Here is a 23,034-nt window from a genome sequence, read left to right as displayed (position 1 = left end):
TGGCTTTTTGAATGGGAGTGCTAGGGGCGCTGCTATGACCGCATCAAAATCACTACTTTTAAAACACTAAGACGGTTCGACACAACAGTCGAGCATTGAGAACATTATTTGTGTACACAGAGTTTACTAAAAAGAAAGGTTTTGAACAACTCACTTTAGCTGTTGTTGTTTCCGCTCGCAGCCATCTAGCCAGTCAAAAATAGTCGATATCCGAATGCAACGTAACAGGGAGGAGAGTAAAGATGGAAAGCTCCTAAAGCTTAGTTCCATATAAATGCACGGATAATTCCTTGTTTTGTCGTTAGTGAAAAACAATACTGACCTTGTAGTTGAAAAAGGAGCCTCACGTAAGAATGACATTTCCTCCTATGGAGTCCGTTCATTCGCATTCGGAGATTGACTCGTTTTGACTGGCAAAGATGGCTGCGAGCGGAAAAAAACAATAGCTAAGTGAGTTGTTCAAAACCTCTTTTTAGTCAACTCTGTGTACACAAACAATGTCCTCAATGCTCGAGTTCATGTGTAGAGCCCCTGGTGATACTACAAGCAAAGTTTCATGTTGTGTCGAGCCTTCTTAGTGTTTTAAAAATAGCTATTTTGATGCGATCATAGTAGTGCCCCTAGCACTAGGCCATTTGACCGAAAAACGACATTACGGTAAATCTTAACAGTGGTGTTTCCGTCCTAATTATACTTTTAAACTAAAGTTTGACTCGGATGCATTCACAAAAACAACCTAGGTTGCATTTTGGCGAGAGTTACGCTTTAAGAAACAAAAATGATCTTGCTGACTGCAGTGTGGCTGAAAAATTTGTGGGAGTGGAGCAAACACAGCAGCGGTGGAGCAGCAAACATAACTAGGACATATTCCATTTGAAACACTGTATTGGAGAAGTACATATTCAACTTTGTCAATGTGTTAAATAAGAAAAGGCTCAGGAAGAGTACAGAGAGGCACGGCTGGGCAGAATATGACTCATGCTAACAGGACTTGAGCACCTATTTAGAAACTTTTTGGTGATGAATATGCATGCACACACTCTGGCCTGCACACACACACACACACACCCACACAGTCAAGAATACTCAATGAACGATTACACACCAATTAATATGGATGTTATGCAGAGTGCCTTGTAAGCTGCAATCATTACACTGCAATCACAAAATAATCACCTAGAAATTTCCTGTGGCTGTGTGTGTGTGTGTGTGTGTGTGTGTGTGTGTGTGTGTGTGCCCACGCGCAAGTGTGTCTAAAGACATCCACCTAACTATATATATGTCTGTGTGTGTGTGAGTGCACGTGTATATATCAATGTGTACGTATGTGTGTGTGTGAGTGTTTCCAGGGGCAGGGAGTGCTATGAATCTATATTAGGACCCATATCATTATTCTGCAGCTGTTACAGCTTCCTTGTCCCATTCTTCTTCTATTCTCTCTAGTCTCTCCCCATCCATTTCTCTGCAGGATGATTCACAACTACAGTATAGTTAACACACGCACACTGCAAACTCTCCCTCTTTGGTCACTTTTCCCTCTCCCCTCCTCAGCCCTATTCTTCACCCTCCTTTATTCTGCTCTCCATCATCCCTTCATCTCCTGGGTTCTGTTCACATCTGCAGAGCCGCAGAGTAAACAACTGACTGACTGCTGTCACAGCATGTAGCCCTCCCATACACACACACAACAAACAACACACACACGCACACACGCACACACACACACACACACACACACACACACACACACACACACACAGAGACAGGGATGGACGGATACACAGCAGGCCCGACATAGGCAGAGCTGTCATCTCTACATCAGCGGAACACAAACAATGCCCAAAAAGCAATGGAGGGAAAGAGAGGAGTAAAGGTTCAACAGAGAGCAATAAAAAAATAAAGATCTCAACTGATACTCTCTCAAATGGATTATGTATGCGTCTTTAGACCCGTCAGTCTGTAAATATTTGTCAACATCCAACGTGATGTGTTTTCAATAAACATTTGAGACATAAACAGGGAAACCGACAGCATTTTCATCTGTCAACATCACTTGGAGGATTTCATAAACTGATTTGAGGCAGCGTTCACCCAAACTTGATGCTCTCAGGACCACAGGGACCGTGCTTTTAAGTCTTATATCAAAACAGGAAAGTGATCCATCCCTCTGTGTTTTTCTCCCTTTCTGTATTTCTGTCACTCTTATTTACTCAAGTGTAATTTCACTCTCTTCTCTCTTGCCACTACCTAATGAAAGATTGAAAGTACCATAAGGTTAGGCTTCTCAACACTTTATTAAGACACCAAATGTTCTTTTAATTAGCCGTTAGAGCAGGTGCTGCTAATACATAGGCATAACATGCATGTATGCAGCAAACATTTTTGACATCAACTTGATGCTTATACAGGAGCCTGCACTATTGTTTAAACTACATACATAGAGAGCCAAAAAGGAAATTAAGAAGACAGCGGCACTTATCCCTCAAATGCTTGCTGTGATAACTCTGTCTCCGCTCACTCACTCAATTTACCCAAAGAGTGAGTTTCCCAAGAGATTTAAACAACAGGTTTCCGCTCTGTTTTGCTACAGTTCTCTTCAAATAACATGCTAAAGCCACTGATCATGTATCACACTCCCAAAGTGCACTAAGAACAGCTGTTAGGACTATTAAAACTGTTAGGATTCAGACTTGCGTGGTAACATTTCGCCCCAAAGCCTGAGATATGGAAGATTTGAAGAGGACTTTGTATTGAATGTTCAAACTTCTGCATCTACATTGCTCTTGGAAGAGGTAAAAGTGCAACCTTATAAAGATGGTATTGCTCATTTCACTGAGAACTTGCCAGGAGCCCCACCACGGACCCCTGAGAGTCTCTGGACCATACGTTGAGAATCACTGGTCTACACTTTAGTGGCAAACCACCCAACATGCACATATCACATCAGTCTGAGCTCCTACCGGTTTCTCTGGAGATCTGGACAAAGGCCTCCACGCCGCTCTCTCCGTAGTTGCCCTCTGAGGCTAGCGTGGACACGTAGTTCCACTCCATCGCCGTGACGATGTCCATCATGGCCTGGGCCTGGTAGGAGTCTGGCGGTACCACGCGGGAGAAGAAGTCGTAGCGAGTGTTGTCGCTCAGTTCGGGGGCCGTGGAGGCGTAGCTGACCTGGGGGATCTGGACAAGAACAGGATGAGAGAAGAGACGACATTAAGGGGGACCGTTCTAAAATGTAGCTTGTTGATTAAATGTTTGGCATGATTGTGAAACGGTGTCACTTTTTCGTTAATCGTTTTGTAGTCTGCAGAGGTAGGACGGTGCGTTTCCTAAATTAATCACTTTAATTTCATATTTATCACAATAAATTCCTTCGCCCACGAGCAGAAACAAATAAATAAAGGTAAGATAAAAGAGGTAAGTCAGACAGTGATATTTCCCATCCATTTCACGCCTTCATGCATAGTTTTACTGGGACGCAGGAGAGAGATATAAACACTTCCCACTTCCCCTGCGGGATCGCTGTGATTAATAATTATCTGGGATGTTAGGAGAAGTTGTCATCACGAGTGTTAAAATTCAACTGCAGCACTGTAGACGTATTGTTGGCTCAGAGATGTGAAAGAAGCAAACAAACAATTTGAGAGTGGACAAGTATGAAGGAGAGAAGCAAAAGTGTGAAATAATTGGGAATTAGAATGTAAAATGAGACGGAGAGGTAACAAAAAGGGAAGCTGGTGATGCAAAGCATTGTCATTTTGCAACGAGAGATTAAGTGGAGAGAAGACGCTTTGACAGAGGAAGACAGCAGGGACCACACAGGAGGACAGACAAAAAGCACAACAGGGTAGGGAAGGACGGAGAGACAGATGTTGACAGAAAGACGACAGACAGACAGACAGACAGACAGACAGACACACACACACACGTGTATTGCTAGTGATAGGTAGCGTAACAGGCAGAAGGTGTTAGATGGCTGACAGGCAGATTGATTTTTCCCTTGACAGAGGGGGACAGCAAGGGAAGACCCTGTACTTGCCAACGCACACATACACAGATGTTGGACAGACATCTCATTGGTATTCATACTGCCAATCTACACCAAAACAAAGGGTTAGCTGGCTGTCTTACCCCCAACCACACACAAAAATATAAATGTCTGCAATTGCTGAACACCGCAAAACTCGCTGATACTGCATGAAGAGATTTAAGATGAACAGTGTGGGTGTGTGTGACTGGAATGTTTCTAAAGCCCATCACTCACTGTCTTTATTCCCTCTGAGCATCATCTGAAGTCCCTGCCACCCTGCATCTACACTTGTCTTTGCCATTTTAAAAGGTCAGGGATCTATCCTGAGGTTTTGCAGGGCCTTCTTTGGTTGCACTGCAGCAAGCAGGTGTAAAATAGCCCAGAATCTCCAGATTTGGCTTTCTTGCTTCTGGAACATGTTTACAAAAATAATGTATTAGACTTTCTTTGGCTGCAGCAATAACAAAAAATAATTCTTAGCCTGAGCAGTATTCATTCACCTCCTTGAGGAGAGTACTGAAATTAATTACACTAAATGCAGAGTTTATTTTTTTTTGGTTTTTTTGTTGGATGTCTAATTTTGTAACAAAGCTATTTTGTTCTTTCATTTTTCTGCTGTTTAATAATCTTCCACTTCTCTCAGGGAACTTGATGTTAGTTCAGGTTTGGGAAACTTGAGTACTGTAATTGGTTTTCTCTGCCAGGGGAATACAAATGGACACTTTCATAAACTTCAGGACACACATGTATAATTCATAGAAGATAGAGATAAACAAATAAAAAGTAAGAGGAAAAAAAATCAAAGCTGGTGTGTATGTGTTCTTTATGGATAAAGTGTATTTGTGTGTGTGCCTCCTCTGTTTCACTTGTCCTTTTACGCTCTATGTGCATCTAAATAGGTGCATATGCATTTCAAAGAGAAATGAATGCATAGCTGCGGGAATAGGAAAAAGATATGTGTCTGTTTACAACAGCAATGAGAAAGTAACCCTGTAAACTGGGCAAGCCTTGTACTTTGATAGTTTGTTACTTCACTCTACAGCTGGGAAACTTGGAGAATGAGACATATGTAGACACAAACACACACTTGGGTACACCGCACAGTCATCCTCATTACTGAGGAAGAGGAGGAGAAGCAGAGAGAAACAAAAACAGATTCAGTGACATCCAATATCTCCTGCAGGCACAGACCCAACACTGCCTTCCGCAACCACACCTGTGCTTTCTAAAAATGAATATTTTCTACAGATATTTTACTACAGTGACACAACCATAAATCCCCCAGACAAACATCTAGAACATCTGATAGCATGTGACATGTAAGTGTTGTAAATCATGTATGTGCTGTGAGTTGTGACTGACTTTATCCTTTTTAAAAGCAGGTAGGGTTGAAGCTGTAGTTAGAGGCTGGAAGTTAGTGGGGGGGGGGGGGGGGGGGGGCACTAATCATCCTTAATCAATAACTGCTAGGGCCATTGCTCTAGGGATGGCAATGTCAGACTGTCGGTTAACCCATCATTTTGGTTCAGACTGAAATATCCAAACTATTAGACTGCCATGAAATTTGGGACAGATATTCACATCCCCCACATGAAGGAATTACAATTCGGTGATCCCTTAACTTTTCATGTAGCGCCACCATCAGGGTCAGAATTTCAATTTGCCAAATACTTTTGTTTTCTGAATGTATGGGTCAATCCGTTTAGTCCGGTCACAAGATCAAACGCCGCAGATATTTATAGTCCCAAAATGCAGAAATCCTAACATTTGTGGTGGTGGAAAGTGGTCAGTCGAGAGGAATTTTGCACAATAAACAAATGCTGGAGACCTCTGTTGTACATAGACATATATACAAGATGTCATCAAACTAAACTCTACATGGACTTACAGCACAGTACTTCAGTGTCGTTCAATAATCAAAACATATTAAATATTTGATCCTATGTTCCAAAGGCTCTCCGGATTTCCAAAATTGTACTGTGCATGAAAAGATAAAGGCTTACAGCACTGCAGTGTTCACTCTCTTGTGCCATTCTTAGCAGTCAGAAGGCCTCTGAACCAGCACTTAGTTCTTGCATCTCTCCACTAAACCTCATTAGAAGCCTATACTCTTCTCTAGAACAAACGTAGAGATTTGACCACAATGAAAACATGGAATAGACTTCCCTTGCAATAACAGATTATTTCTTAATTTAACTGTATTGCCCTCCAAGCAAAGACTATTGAAACGGAACTAATATGTTTTCCCTCTATGACAACAATCAATGCACACCAGTAGGTTGATGATATCTAATTTTTCTGAGAAAAGGAAAGCACATTTTATATTGAAAATGTTCTTTAATAGGGCCCTATACAGTAACAGCCACTCATGTTTCTCCCCAGTATCTTCTGAGTGAACCCTGGGGGAGTGGAGCCAATATAAACCAATATCCTAGAACACCTGCCACCTATAGACAGGTCCGGCCTGACTATTCCTTAATGGCTTTGGCGATAGAGGGGAACAGTTTCATCTCTCACTATAGATCAGGCCAAATCCCACTGGGGAGCTGAGCAGGTAACTAAGAGCCGGATTTGGACTTTAACAGACCTAATGATCCAGGACAGTGGCTTTTTGTGTGTCTTTCCTTCCGAGGAACAAAATTGAGGAAATTCACTCTTGGGACTTGCATTCATTCTCACAGAGGAACCAAGCAGAATGATTTCAAAACCATGGAAACAATATAAAAACAAATGATGCTGAAGAGTATTGTAAATGTATCTAGCGAAACTGCTCCAAAGTGAGTAATGTTATATAATCAGCAAACTGTGCTCTGCTTTCAAGCTGAAGAAACCTATGAGGAGCTAAAAGTGACTTTTTCAAATGCCGCCTGGAAGGTGTCCAGTCTTAAAAATATACTGTAGTATTCCTCTTGTCATATGGAGAAGACGACTAAACTGGCCCTGGAACCATAGCCTGACCAACATTATTAGTCTTGTCTGATTATGTGTTAACAACAACTTGTGTGGAAAACAAAGTTATGCTTCTGTATTTCTGTATACTATTGATACATACATAATTGTGTGTGTGTGTGTGTGTGTGTGTGTGTGTGTGTGTGTGTGTGTGTGTGTGTGTGTGTGTGTGTCAGTAATGGAGCTGTCAGGGGCCAGAGTCTGAGCATTAGGTTGATAGATGGCCTCGGAAGCTAATTAACCCCACTGCATTACACACAAACACAGCCTCCCTGCTGCACGCACGCACACACACACACACACGATTGGGATTCAAATAAAACACAAACATTTTTAACTGTGTACGTACACACACACACACACACACACACACAAGTACAGTGCCCGTTGGGCCGATTGCTTGGCCTGTGGTATTGTTGCTTGTAGAATTCTTCAAAACCAAATTGTACCCCAAAAGTATTTACAAAAGGACCCCAAACCACTTAATACTCCACTGTCTAGCCTACTACCGACTTACAGTGTAGGCTACTTCTATACCTGACAGAGAACGTTGCAGATAAGATTTAGTAATCAGACATTAGCCTCATGGAGACATGGCAGTATGCTACCCACCTGGCCCGTTATGAGAGCTAATCAGCACATTAATCAACCACCAGAACCGGACTGTTTGTGTGTGTGTGTGTGTGTGTGTGTGTGTGTGTGTGTGTGTGTGTGTGTGTGTGTGTGCAGAGAGAGAGAAAAAAAAGAAAGAAAGAAAGAAAGAAAGAGAGAGAGAGAAAGAGAGCATTTAAGTGGTAACAGAGATTCATTTTAGTGTCTTTATTCGTCAACTATATCTTAAATTTGTTAACGATCATATCTTGTATGATCGTTAACAAATTTAACACTTGTGGCTTGACGGTAACTTTGAAGTATGGATTTGAGTCGCGGGGGTATTTTGGCGTTGGTAGCTCACCTGGTAGGGCAGGCGCCCATATATAGAGGTTTACTCCTCGACGCAGCGGCCACAGGTTTGACTCCGCCCTGCCGCCCTTTGCTGAATGTCATTCCCCCTCTCTCTCCCCTTTCATGTCTTCAGCTGTCCTATATTAATAAAGGCCTAAAATAAGTTAGCATTAGACATAATTAACCGGACCCAGGGTGAGTCTGATGAAAAGTCTTTGCCTGGTCAGCTCTGTTAGTTTGGTATATCCAGCAATCATGTAACATTGGATGTAACGTTGAAAGCAGGAAAAAGTGTACTGGAGTCAAAGGTGGTGTAGGGACAAATTGTAAAATATTAATTTATAGTAGTTTGGACCACAATATCTTTTTCCAGATTGAGGTGGAACCGTTTTTTGACTGATATATTAGACGAAGGAGACCGAGAGAAGGAAGGCACACGTACTGTAAATTGATCTGGCTGTGCGGAGCCCTGGTTTTGAGTCAGCCTCGAGAGTTGTTTACTTGCTCAAAATTCGACTCAGGCCTCTAACAGCCAGCCGTGGTCTGTGTCTAATGAGGAGAGGACTGGCACAGTGGGACCTCACCAAGTTAATTTACCAAGATGAAGATAGTTGGGGCTGAGAGTTAGGTGTCTGTCTAACCCTGTCGTCTCTGTCTGGGTCCATCCGTCTCTCTTTTTCTCCTCAGTCTGGCCCTTTGCCTGTGTCCATCCTTCACGTTTCACATTTACTCCACTTTTGCTCCTTTTCTGAGCGGTTTGCTACCACAGAAACTAATTACAATAACTAATTAACTATAGAAATACATCTCATCCAGTCTGTTTAGTGTATTTAGTCACATTGTCATTCTTAAACCTCCAAATCTTCATTGAAGCTATTTGATTTAAAAAAAAAAAAAGAAAAAAAAAAAAAAGATTGAAACCCAAGATCTAAAACCAAACAGCCAACCTGTTTTGTGTTTGAATAATCTCATGAAATGAAAACTTTCTAGAGTTATTGTGCACTTTTGGTGTCTTTGGAAACTTCAGGATCTCTACTTAGAATTTAAAATAAAGTTCTGTGGGTTTGAACGATGTTTGGCAGCACAGCATGAGTTTGTAACGACAGCACATCAGCAGGTCAATGAGATTTAAGCATGTTTGAAAATGTTTAAATTATTTGAAATCAAAAAATATATATTACCAGCCTAGTAATGTTATATATTGCCTTTAGTGCAGAAAAGCAAAAAAAGGCACATTATCAAAGTCAGAGAGATAGGAACGCCCAGAGAGACAAAGACAAAGAAACAAATATCACCTCATTCTATCGCACTTCATCGTTACTCTACACGGATCAAAGAGCTACTTTAATTGCAGCTAAACAACATTGATATTCCCTTTATTGTCTCAGTTCTACCCTGTGCATGCTCTCCATATCACAGGATATTCAGAATATAATGGCAGCCTGTAATCGGTTTGTCGACAAGCAAACAGACAGCCAAGATGAAAGAAAGACAGTAAGAGAAAGTAGGTAAAAGGAGGATACTTCACAACGATAGGAAAAAAAAAGGGCTGAGAAAGAAGAGAAACAACAGAAAATATGCAGCATTTTAGGTAAGCACAGAGCAGGAGGCAGGGAGGGAGAAGAGATGACACAGAAACATGTATTGGGAGTAAAGAGAATAAAGCAAGTGAAAGATTAGAGAGATACTGCATGTGAGAGGGGGTGTTTTAGCAGAGGCATAAGGGGGGGGGGGAGAAAAAGAAAATTAAAAGAAAGACAACTGAGATCATTGATGGAAAACACAAATGGAGACAGGAGGCAAAGCAATGCAGATTTCTTGAAAAAGGCACAAGAGAGATCTGAGTTGAAGAGAAGGCAAGAGAAGTGAACGGAGAAGTGTTTAAAAAGCCGAGAGGTTAAGAAAAGAGAGAGAGATGACACTGATAGAAGATGAAAAACAAAGGAAATAGGAGACTATTATGCAGAATGCAAATGAACAGAACAGAAGTGACAAAGATGAGATTGATAAAGGCGAGAGGAAAGAGAAAAAGAGGAATAGAATTACAAAGGAGAAACTAAGATAAAATGACAGAACAAGACAAGCAGACACAGGGTCTGTTTTAAAATGCATACTGAGGCTATACTTAACCCCTTCATGTCCACATTTTTCATTCCGGACATAAATAAATCACCAAAATCAGACTCTTTGCAGCACGCAATCTTGGTGGTGTCATCGAACAAATAGATGAATCTACATCCAGATGTGTGTGCTACACCACACGTACATTCTGGGATAGGAGAAAAAAAAAAGCACTGGGTTGTTTGCATTTCTTTAAGCCAATCACAATCGTCTGGGGCGGCCCTAATGTATACCATGTTCACATCTTAGTTTAGTGTGTTAGCATGCTATCATTTGATAATAAGCACTTACAACAGAGTACAGCTGAGGCTGATGGAAATGCCATTAGTTTTGCATATATTTGAATTTGAATTTTACAAACCACCACTAAAAATACCATTTAGAGCCGATAATGGCACCAAAGTAAAAGTCACTAAAGTTATTAGAATTCATCCTCTTGCCACCATGAATGTCTGTACTAAATATAATCCATCCAGTAAAAACATTTCATTGAAAAACGCCTCAGGAAATATACAAAATGGAAACAGACTCATTTACAAATACATACATTTATAAACACATTTATATCATCGCTCTTTTGATACCAATGTAAATGTAAAGTCTAAACAAGACACAAAACTTTGTAAACTAATTGCCTTATTCCATGTTGTATTAAATTAAATTACAGGAAATTACAGAGTGGAATGAGGATGGCTTAATTGAGTTAAGGATAGCATGACTTGCAGAAAACAAGCCAAGACAAGATGAAGGCCTGGATTACAAGTCACTAGATTGAAGATATTGATTGCATATAGATCTGCCTCAGGACTACTTAACCCTTTTAACGTGTCCATCTGAACTTAGTTTGCGGTCAACAAACCCTCACGATTCTGGCCCCTGTTTTAGAAAAGATTTTGTTACTTTTACAATGAAATAAATCATGATTAAGCTATAGAAATGCAATGGATAACTGAGCTCCTGAAACTCATGGAGAGTGTCAAAGGTAGGTAGTTAATGCCCATATAACACACAGATTACATCACTGAGTCAGACATTCTGTTTACAGTGTTACGAAGTGGGAACGTGAATATGAAAAATTTAGAATGGAACCTAAAATTGAACCCTTACCCCGACAGGTATTACATGCTCAGGGTGACAATGAATTAACCACGGTGACACAGAAAGCTCTGCCAGAGAGGCAGAAGCTGTAATACCAACCCACCGCCTCAGTCAATTTAAATTTCAAGAGGAACCTGATTAAAGGCTGCACTTGGGGTGAAAAAGATTTACAATTGTAGCGATGAATCTGCACCTGCAGCTGGGAGAAGGTCAGAGGGTTAGCTGGAGGACAGGGTATGACAGGTGACTGAGGTGTGATGGTGGTGGTTGTGGTGCCAGTATCAGTACTGTTACACACACACGTAAATGCACAATGCCAATTTTGGTGAAATGATGTCTGGGCTCTTCGAGGCATGAGCGGATACGTGACTTGCTGGGGTAACATCTGTGAGACTCTCTCTCTCTCACACACACACACACACACACACACACACACACACACACACACACACACACACACACACGCAATATCAGAGCGGTGAGGATGGCTAGGGGGCTGGAGGCCAGGGACCTGAGGCTACAGCCTTTAATATATCTCTGTCAACACATTATGACTTTCTAACACACACACCTCTACTGCCCTGTATCGCACATGGAACCAATGCAAACTTAGACACACACACATAACAAAACAAACAAATCTTTACCTGCTTTTGAATATTCTGAATACAAATCTAGTCTTTGTAAATGATAGTGTGGTCTAGACCTACTCTATCTGTAAAGTGTCTTGAGATAACTCTTGTTATGATTTACTAATACTATAAAATTGAATTAGTAATGATACAAAAAATCCTGAAGGACAAAAGTCTACTTGCGCACACTACCAGGAGCCTATGAAAAATTACTTTAATCTCCCTCTTTTCATTTCTATTTTACTTGATTTATTCAGGGAAGATTCACTGAGAGGAAGCCTCTCTTTTGCATGACACACACACACACATTCACACCTGGAAGCTGGAAAAAGTGCCAAGAACAATTTTTAATGACGTTTAAAAAACAGTAAAAACTGACAATTAAAAGGCAGAAATACAAAAACAAAGTTGTATAAGTGTGATGCCATATGACATGCAGTAGGTTTAGTCCAACAAATTGACATAAATAGAGGAACAAAAACCGCAAGCATGTGAATTAACAATGGCAGTTGAGAAGAAAGCCTCCTTGTTTATCCTCATTATCTGGTATCTATTATTACTTCAGGCTATGAAATCAGTATGGGGTAGTCACTACTTTAGTAGTTGTCCATTTTTTAATGAAATCAAATTATATTTTTTAGGTAATCTCTGTGGTGGACTAGAGGGAAACAGCCACTATGATTAAAGATTTTTGAGCATGGTAACTCCCCTCTCCTCATGCGCCCAACAATCTACTGCATGACTGATTTCAACCAGAGATTGATTGGGCAAAAAAAAAAATTATTACTTTTATAGTCTTAGATTCGGTCCTGATGCTATCCCTCACTCCTTCAGCTCTTACATATCTCTCCCACCACCTCTCCAATAAACATAGCCAGAAGCACTAGTAATGGCTCCCTCACTGTGCTCGATTCTGTCACTTTTATTTCCATATCTAAATGCCTCAGTCCACTCTCGCACACATTTTTCCCTCTGACTGCGTGTTATTTGAATAATATATATCTCCGAGAGTTGCATCACCTCAGCAACCTAAATCTTGCGTGCAGTGACACACACATTGGAGGAAGACACCAGACTACTTGATCCAAGCCAGTCACCTGCAGATTCTCCACTCTGTTTTGTTGTTTTTATTATACAAAGCAGACTTTTGCGTAGGTGCCTGCAGCCAAACCTACAGTACAGTACTCATATCCACACGGACACATTTCTACAAGACACCTGCCATCCTTCATGCTCAGTGTTCCAGTATGAATTCCTGCATCACACTGTGCGACTGTAGCTGCAAATGTCATGAATTCCTTCGAAACACACACGCAGAGCTAAACTTGCACACATTTCAGTGTTGTGAGATTCCCGAACATAGGCAGAGGACAGACACACACACACACACACACACACACACACACACACACACACACAGTGAGAAAAATACAGCATTCACACTTGCCAGTGCCTACGAATTATGAGCCAGAGCAAGTCTGAGTTTACAGCAGGTATTCCCCCAGCATCAACCTCATTAGGCATATATTCCCATTGTTACACTTGTAAATGAGCCTCATGCATCATGCTATAAGTCAGCAGACCTGCACACAAAGCATTTAAATCTGTTGAATGAAAAACAACTTAGTAGCAAATTAGAGGCTAGAAACTAATTGAGCGTGCATGTTCTGGTTATGAAATAGGTTTCACTGGATGCAAGGACATATTTTTGAGACAACACAGGGACAAATTTCCCCAGGGGCAGACAAAATCAATGCATGCTCACACATGGTTCAAGCATGCACTGCAAAGAGTGTGTGTGTTTCCTTGATTTAATTCTCTATGAGCTTGTAACCCACAAGCTACTGAGGCATCATCGGCTCTGCAGGCAACCACTGCCAATTGTCACGTTTTGCATGTTAGATTATTTATTAGAATCAGAAGGAGTGTGTATGTGAGTGTGTGTCATGGAAATCCCTCAACACCTGTGCTGATCTCATAACTGAACCATCAAGTCTTTCAACATGAGTGAGCTGTAAGTGATGTACTGCACACATACAAATTGTTACCGGATTTAATATATCATAATATCGACAGTTACATCATGACAGAAATAAAGTAGCCTAAATAAAGATGTGGTTAACCAACCGCATGCGGTTTAAACGGGTATGGCTGATGACCATGTCCCAAGTATTTTCTCTTTGTTTTGCTGCTTAGCGCTGCCTCTACAGTAACTCTTTCTATTGGATCAACAGGGGAGGGGAAGGTTGTTGAAATTGATTCCCTTGTCTTGCGTTTCCTATTTCTCCATTGGTTGCGTTTTACCATGTTTAATTGTGCAAATTAATTTTGCACACTTAAACAATCAAAGTACAACATCATATTTATAGAATAGCGGTAAAAGGCAATCAACTGGGAAAAGGGGTGTGAGGAATGAATATTTTAGATCAAAGAGTAATTTCATTAGTCTGAGGATTCTAGTGAAACTGCAAGAACAAAGTGAAATCTTAAGGTGTATTCTCTACATACAAATGGTCAGGAGACTTCTCACCAGGAGACCGTCTGCTCAAGACACTAGTCTGCTCAGGGCCACAAACGGATCAGCCCCAGCTTACATCTAGGACATGGTCAAACCCTATACCCCAACCCACCCACTCCGCTCTGCATCAGCCAACCTGCTTGCTGCCCCCTCACAGCGAGGGAGAACTAATCACCCAACGAAATCCCGACTGTTTGCTGTCCTGGCTCCTAAATGGTGGAATGAGCTCCCTATTGACATCAGGACGGCTGAAAGCCTACGCATCTTCCGACGAAGGCTAAAAAACGCATCTCTTCCGACTTCACCTCGGATAAAATAAAAAATAAAAATTTTAAAAAGTAATGAGAGAGAATCTTATTGTAATATGTATGGTTCAAAGAAGTCTCCTGTCTGAGATTCTTGACCATTTGTCTCTTTTGTGGATTCCAGTTTTAATGAAGAGGTGTTTGGAGATTCGGGGCAGAACACTCTTCGTCTGTGCTGCACGTGATAAACGATCTGATTCATTACACTGGCTACGCTGTGATTTCTTAAGAGAACTAGAGAGTTCTTCTACGTTGAATTTCAACAACAGGGGGATCGGGTGTAAATATAAGATGGAAATGGTTGTTATATGCCTTTTGATGCTATCATATTTTGTGCGTGATTCCATACTTTGATTGTTCTTCAGTGATTTTGTGAAGTGTTGTGAGTCTGAGAAACAGAAAATATCTGCACCTGGATGTGAAAGATGTGAGAGTCTTTTGTGCACCAATATGCACATAAATGGAAAGAAATGGCGATAATGCACATGCTTGTATTGGACTGGAATATTTTATACAACACCACGAATATGGTCTCCCAAATTACCATAGAGTTGAATCAATAACTGACACATTTTCAATAGAAATGTAACATTAATTCTCAGATTCTGATTTTGGCTTAAGTGCAGGTTGGACCCATCCAACAGCTTAGGGGGATTTTGTGCTAATGCGGTGTTTATTTTATATACAACCCAATGATTGAGTAATGGATGTGGGCTTGTCAAAGATCAGTATGGGAGTTTGGGGATGTGACCTGCTAAACTTCTGTTTTAATGTGTTAAGTAAAAGATAATTAACTGCCCAATTTACCCGCTCACAATACTATGTTTCATCATCATTAGAGAGGAGTCTTGTAATGTTTGTGTGTGGTGTGTACCTGGAGACGAGAGTGACTGTTGGATGTGAAAGGTTTGAGTAGAGGAAGAAAAACATAGGTGAAAGGGCACATCCCGGGAGGATTTCTAAACTATGTATTAGAGGGCAGGATGTAATTGTTGTCCGTTTCCGAAGCTACTGACATGGTGACCGATTCAGGGGTCAAAGCCTTTGTCCAGCACTTGTATGGTAGAGTTAGAGGGGGTTAATGTTGTAAAAAGTGGGACACAAGTCTGCAAGATCTGCTTAAGAAGTTATCGTTGGGCAATGTTAATCGACTGTTCCCTCCCCGAGCAGCAATTGTCCAATCATAACTCAGGATCATCGTCTGCATCATCCACCCTAGCCAAGATCCTGATTAATCAGAGTTTAGAGTAATGTCCTGCTCTTCATTTGGTTTGGGAAAGTTTACACAATAGCATGTAGACCTAAGTAGCCTTTGTGTTTATATTTAGGACCCTTTCACTGGGTTCTTCTTTTAAGAAGATTAAAAGTCAGCTGGAGATGGAGTTTACATCCCACTAACAGAGTTTTAGCTCATGTTTGCCAAATGCATCTGATAAAATCTGATAGCAGCGATCACATTTCAAATAGCAAAATGATGACTGTAGCTGCTACAGTCATCATTTTAGCTGACAAAATCCAGATTGGTTGGCTAGTAATGATAAGCCTGCTTTTGCTTACGTCTGACTGGAGTTAAAGACCCATTGTTTCAAAAATGACTGCAAGTCTGGAATGGTAATGGGATTCTCACTTTTCTTAAATCATGCATGCCAGTAGCTGCTTTTTGCTCCTGTGTTCTAAAAATGTCTCTGTAGCAGTGTTAAAACCTCTGAATGTTGACAGTACTGCTGATTAAAGTGATTCTAATTTTGAGAATCAAATTGCGTGTTGCCACAGTGGTCCCTGTGCCTTCACGGAGTAGGGAAAAGCACAAATGTATTCTGACATCTCAACAATTGTTTCAGGGTTGAAACAACAGTGCAGCAGATGGTGAGACATTACACTCATCTATTTCTTGTGCTTCCAAGCATCACTAAATGGCCATTAAAGGCAGGCCCACCAACAAGTTAACATCGTCAAATAGAAAGGGACTAGTCTAGTGCAAACAGTAGCTGTGCTGTTGATATAGGAGGTGACTGATTTCAAATGACAGAAAAGTGACACAGTAAATTGAAAGTAATTTCAGGCCAACTTCAACCAAGTTTGCTAAAAACAAAAACAGTCATTGCCACTAAAGATCAAGATCAGGGAAAAAGTGATCTTGAGTCACATTTCTTGGCTATGAAGTGGTTTAATTCAATCAAAAATAATGCTTTTATAAAAGAGGAAGCCATTATACTTATGTATGCAAGCAGACTTTATTCCATATTAACCCTTGTGTTGTCTTCCCGTCAACCTTGAAAAAAACGTTTTGCTTTTTCCAACGTTTTAAATTGTAACATTCTTCTTCTACACATTTTCAGCGGGCCAATGTGACCCGAAGTCAACAAAAGGGTTAAGTTGTATAACGGTCAATTGCTCAAGAGCAGTATGAACTTAAACCGAGAAGGAAAATTGCACTCAAATGTACAGTAAGGGGATTGTGCTCTGAAAAACAGCTGCAGCATTACAATTCAAATAAATCACCTGCTTGTGCCTTTAAAGAAAAGGCTAAGGGAAAAGGATACCATTTTTCCACAAAGTTTGGGCCGGTCTTTCTATTCTGCCCGCCGGGGAAAGCGCAAGCAGGAGTGGTGGAGGACCAGCTCATTATCTGTACCATATGGTCTCGAGGGAAGTGGTATCATTTTATTTTTAGGGAAGAAGACACTCAAGCTCGCACATGCACAAACCTGCTGAGAGGAAGCAATACCATTTCCGAATACCCCGTGCCTTCCAATCCACCTCCCCCTTCACACATATGGACTCACAAGTCCTCACATGTGTGCCCACACACATGTGCCCATCAAATTTACACACAAACCCATAAAGTACAACAATGAGACATGATATTTACAACAAATTCAGACTACAACTGACAAAGATCATTGCTTCACCTGAGTGATGTTTTGAGCTGTGTTGTCACTTTAACAAACTCATCGTGTGACTCATCGGCTGCTGCATTAGCATGCAGGTAATGCACTGGGCTCTGACTTAGTGCATTCACTAGTTTTGTGTGGGGAGATAGTATATATTTTACTATGTGCCTGCATGCATGTGTATCTGACAACATGTTTAACTTGCAATTACCCTGTTTTCACCTGGTAGTAAGATCCGATCTGAGTGATCGGCTCACAAGTGGACAGCTCTAAGTGCAGCTGAAAACTCTCTCAGGACGCATTGAGAACTCATTGAGAGCCGATCGCATAAACCACATTTGGAGGTGGTTTGAGCCGCATGTGTCCATATTTTCATAGCAGTGACAACGGGACTTTGTCCTGTGTCACATTAAAGACCGCCTACTTAATTGAACAACGGAACTACGCACTCATTCAAAGTATTTATCATGTCACAGAAACCACTGTGAGTGAATCGTGCGTTTTGAATGCTATTATCATATACTGTTAGTGATTTGTGATGAAACATAAAATAAAGCAGTTATGGTATAATATAAACTAAACTTCAAACCACAGAGATTCTGTTAGAAGCTGCAAACGTACTGAGAGCTGAACACAGAAACTTTTAAACACATGTCTCTCCTGCACAGGTCCTGTCGCCCGTCTGTAGATCTTATGTTGGCACCCTTTTATATAGGCTACAGTCTATGGTCGGCAAACAGAGAATGTGGGCAGCGCTTTTTCATTTTTCACTCTTTTTTTTGTATGTGAAAGTAAGAACTGACATTATAAACACACACAACCGGCCTATATGCAAACAGAAACGATGGACGTGCTTATTTGCATATAGAGCGGGGAAGTAAGATCCGATCATAAGTGGTCAATGAGACACATTCTACAGACAGGTGAAAACACGCGCACCTAGAGCTTCCACTTGTGATCCGATCACTCAAGACAGATGTTCATACCAGGTCACAACAGCCTCGTAGATACTGGCATATGAATGGAGCTAGCAGTCTGCCATTATGCTGTTAATGTGTCCAACTGCGTTAACAGGCAGCAGGGTGCACACAGACTTAATGCACTAATGCAGTGTGGGCTAATAGAAAGAGCTACTGCTGAAATCACACACTCTCAACAGCCTATTAATATAATGGGATGGGAGGGAGGAGGAATGGGGGACGGAAGGAAGGAGGGGAAGAATAAAGGGGGAGATGGAGGGAGGAGAAAGTGGGATGGAGGGATGATATTAATTTAATGTGTGGGTGGGAGTAGACTGGGACAAGAATGTGAGGAAGGGAGAAAGAGGGATAAAGACAATGAGGAATGGTGGAGTGAGGCAGTGAAAGATGTTTAGTGCAGAGAAATAACACTGAGATCAATATAGCATATCAATGTGATGCAAATAAGTAATGGAAGGGATGAATGGAGGGAGGAGAGAGAAAGGAAGAAAGGGATGGGTAGACAGACTGAGAATTTTAATCATGATGAATGGTTTGATAAAACGAAGGAGAAAAGTTTTGAGGGACAGACGTGTTCTTAGTCGACCGATTGGGAAAGAAGAAAAAAATCCGACTTTGTTTGGCAAGCATACAGTTCTGTAAGCAAATTCATCTTTGAATCCCAAGAAAAATGATACATAGAATATAGTGAAAAATTAGGAATTAAAGCTGAAGGCTGGCTCATTAGTTACAGATCTGCAGGCTCGGTATACGCAGGAAGCAATTCTCAAAACCCTTGGCTTCAGTAACATTCAAACCACGCAAGTGTGTCTTGGAAAGACACAATCACAACTTAAATCACATTGTATAAGAATTTTATCGGATGTGATGTTGACTTCAGCTTTCCCTATGCAAAAGTCGGATTAAAATGCAATGCAACAATAGATGTGAAGGCAGAGACGTTTGGGAAGTGGACAGTGGGACCAACTCTTTCTTAGTCTTTCCATGAGTCTTACTGCTCAGCATAAGCTCCTATTCACTCCACACAAGCTTTTTTTATCAGAAAAGTACTTTCAGCCAACCATCAATTGGCTTTTTGGATTCAGCTGAGCATCTTCCTTTTGTCCATCTTCTCTGCTTTATGTTTTCCATCAGTCTTTCTGTGGGGCTTTTACATTCTCTATATAACTTTTTGTAACCTATTGAAAGAGTAGGCTAAACTTCTCAAGTTTTCCGCTCACACCTTCTACTCTCTTAAATCCACTTGTCCCTTCTTCTGCTTGCACCTTTGTTTCTTTTTTCCATCTTGTCCTCTCGCTTCCTCAATCCACTATACTTTTATTCATTACTTCTATTCTTAATCTTTTATCTGTCCATAACAGGAGACACACAATTGTATTTTTAAGTCTTCTCTGCTTTCCTTTAACTTAGTCTTTACATAGCAAAGACTAAGTTGCTGGGACATTTTGCTGGGACATTTTGACACAAAAGGGGTGCATATTATTCCAGCAGCAGCAAGTACTTTTGTTGGAATAAACAGAGCAGAACATGGTTGGTTATAGATATAAGCCTGATATAATTTCTGTCTGAAAAGACAAAAATAGCATCATCCACAAAAACAACTTATTTGCAAGAAAACAAAAGTTGTCCGAGTTCTGGCAACCCACCTACCAAATATGGTAAATTGCCAATTAAAAAGAAAACTGGAATTACTGCCTTGTGGTTGTATGTCTCGGCCAATCAGTCAAGTTGCAGTTTACATCCAATGTCTGTCCAGACTTAGATAAAACATGTAATGAAGAGGAATTAAAGAAACCATTTTTTTGTGAAACGTGGATGCCCTACACACATCTTCAACTCAGCAGCACAAAAGATCTATACAATCACCACAGTTTGAAGGTGGGCATCCAAGATTAGTATCTTACCAAATAGGAAATATGGACAGAATCTTCACGTCTGTTCCTGAATTATGGCACTGAATAATGGCCAGAAAAGCGTTTTTTTGAGAACATTATGATGTGACACACAGTGACGTTCACCTTTGAACATCAAAATATAATCAATTCATTCGACAATGAGTCCAAGTGGAAGTTGGTGCCAAATTGGAAGAAATTCCCTCCAGTGGTTCCTGAGATATCATGTTTGCAAGAATGGGATGGACAGACGGATGGACAGAAAGACAGATGTACTAATGTTTGGACGGCCGGAATACAACTCAAAAACATAATGCCTCCGGCCACGGCTGTCGCGGGCTTGGAGGAATAATAAAAAGCCCTTTAACCCGATACCGACATTAAGTGACACATGTTTTTTTTCCACACCTATCTGTCTCTCAGCAATCAAAGGTGTCCACGTCCTCCACCGCGGTGGCTGTATCATTCCTCGACCTCATCTCATGCTTTCCTTTTCATCTCTACTCCCTCCCTTGACGTCTCTCCCCACCTCCATTCCTTTCTTCACTTATTTACACCTCTGTTCCAACACCCCCGCAGGTGTCCTGTCCTGTGTCTCCTCAATGCTCCAAACCCCGCTGCCTGTACACATCTCCTGAACTTTTATCTATTCAGAGAGGAAGGCAATGACTTTGATCGCTTAACATCGAAAGCAGGCAAGCAAATGTGGAGTCCTTCTACAGAAAGCAGCTTTGGTTGCAACCACCTTAGCATTTTTAGTCAGTTGTTGTAATTAGAGGTTTATGTTATCATTTTTTGGTTCACAGAAATCAGGCAAAAATATTCGAGTCTCTAAATGCATAAATGTGTGCCACCTAGAGCCTCCATCTCACTCAGTTTACCTCTTTCTTGACACACATTTGCATTAGCTCAATTTTTTTCACATTGTCTCTGAATGGAGGGTTTTAATATTGCTGTCTGTCACTGTGTGTCCCTCTCAATCTTAGTCTGGTTTGTTTATAGTTAGTAACTCAACAGAAAGCTAGAAAAAGAGCAACAGAATCCATGTTTGTGACTTAAAGACAATTGTAATTGTGGTCGCCACTGCCAATGGTCCACCTCTCTCTCTCTTTCCCATTTTCCCCATGTCATTTTCACCAATTCTCACCCTCTCTTCACATCTCCTTTAACAATATTCCATGCTCTTTCACACATTTGTGTTGCTCTGCTCCACTTTGCCTCTCTCTGAACCACATTGCGTTTGTAAGTGAGTAAGTTGAAACCAAGAGGAAAGTGGGATATGCCGTGCTTTGTTCAGCTCCTTTTTTTTCAGTTCTCTGTCGTGTCTTGGCTGTTCCAATCCCTTCCCCTCAAACAATCATACTCATGCCCCATCACTTGTCACATAACTTGATGAGCTGTATACCTTGCAATGACATGTAACCTAACACGGAAGTAATAGCCTGAAGAAGCAGATGGTAAATGCCAACATGCATTAGTAAGGTAACAATGCTCATGTTTAGCATTGATGCGTCAGCTGCTCTTTTATTTCACCTCACGACTGGCTGTGTAAAAGCAACATTAAACATCCTGAACATTCCTGAAGATCCTTTTTTAAGTAGCAAAGGAGATGTGGGCCTGCACAGACATTGATAAGGTATTACAACTCATATTTATTACTTTGTTTTGTGAAAAAAGTGCTCTTAAATGCTTAAAGTTGCTTTAATTCCCACTATTAAGATTATACTGCTTGTCTGAGGTTTATTTATGCAAAACAAAGCACAACTATTTCAAGGCAAGTTAATTCTATTCTGGTATCAGACATGACATTTACCCTGTCCAATTTTGTTTAGCTCATGTTTGGTTTTGTGATTAAAGCTGCTCTAAACCATAATTTTCCGTAATAATAATGTGTAATATGGACAACTGAAAAACACGACATAAGAGGAGAGTAAATAGTGGACAAAGGCACAGCTCTAAATGAATATAATAAATATGTGTGTGTAAACAGGCAACTGTTTGCTACATGTTCACCATATCGACTTTACATAGTGACTATGTCAGTGTTCTGTTCATAGCTTGCTTCCGGTGCCCAAAGGACGCCAAAAAGTTAGTTATTTCAGGTTTAGCTAAATATTTATGAATAAGCATCTGTAATATATGAATAAGCTTCCATATTCATCCGTTATTCTGGGTAACAAAAGGGTGTAACAGCATATGAAAGTTCAGTGTATTGGGTACCCGTGTGCGTACCCTGTTTATCCTTCTCAGCCCCAACCTCCCTCTGTGTTTGTCTCAAGAAATTTCTACATTGTTTCAAATCTCGCTCTCTTAATGATGACAGTAATGAAAGGTGATGGAGCTGCTGTCACACACTTGCACATACCTGCCTTAAGTAGGCAGAAAACTGATTAGACACACTTCCCCAACTCCAGCACACACAGAAATAGACACAACAAAGTATGTTGGTTGGATTATATTAAGACATATAGAGCTGCAGGGAGGGATATTGGGTGGATTTACAATAGATTTTTGCAACTCATAACTCATGGTGAACTCATAATTGGGATTTCAGTCCACAGACACAATACAGAGTCAACTTTTGCCATCCCAATCATCTCAGACTTACCTGGGTCATCACGAAGTAGGTTTTAAGTTGGAGTGCGGGATTTAACAATGTTAAAACCCACAGCG

The 23,034-nt window shown here is 40.8% G+C and overlaps 1 protein-coding gene across 1 annotated transcript in view; it reads right to left on the bottom strand.

The window, feature by feature from the left end:
* The window catches only part of grm8a (glutamate receptor, metabotropic 8a), a 406,688-nt gene that overhangs the window by 298,904 nt on the left and 84,750 nt on the right, over positions 1–23,034 (bottom strand). Inside the window, exon 3 of the mRNA XM_078242882.1 lies at positions 2,961–3,177. Coding sequence (XP_078099008.1) covers positions 2,961–3,177 — 217 coding nt within the window. The remainder of the gene's footprint in view (positions 1–2,960; positions 3,178–23,034) is intronic.

This window comes from Sander vitreus, chromosome 23, assembly GCF_031162955.1.
Source record: "Sander vitreus isolate 19-12246 chromosome 23, sanVit1, whole genome shotgun sequence".
In the NCBI taxonomy this organism is placed as follows: domain Eukaryota; kingdom Metazoa; phylum Chordata; class Actinopteri; order Perciformes; family Percidae; genus Sander; species Sander vitreus.
This window is presented reverse-complemented; position numbering and strand designations above follow the sequence as displayed.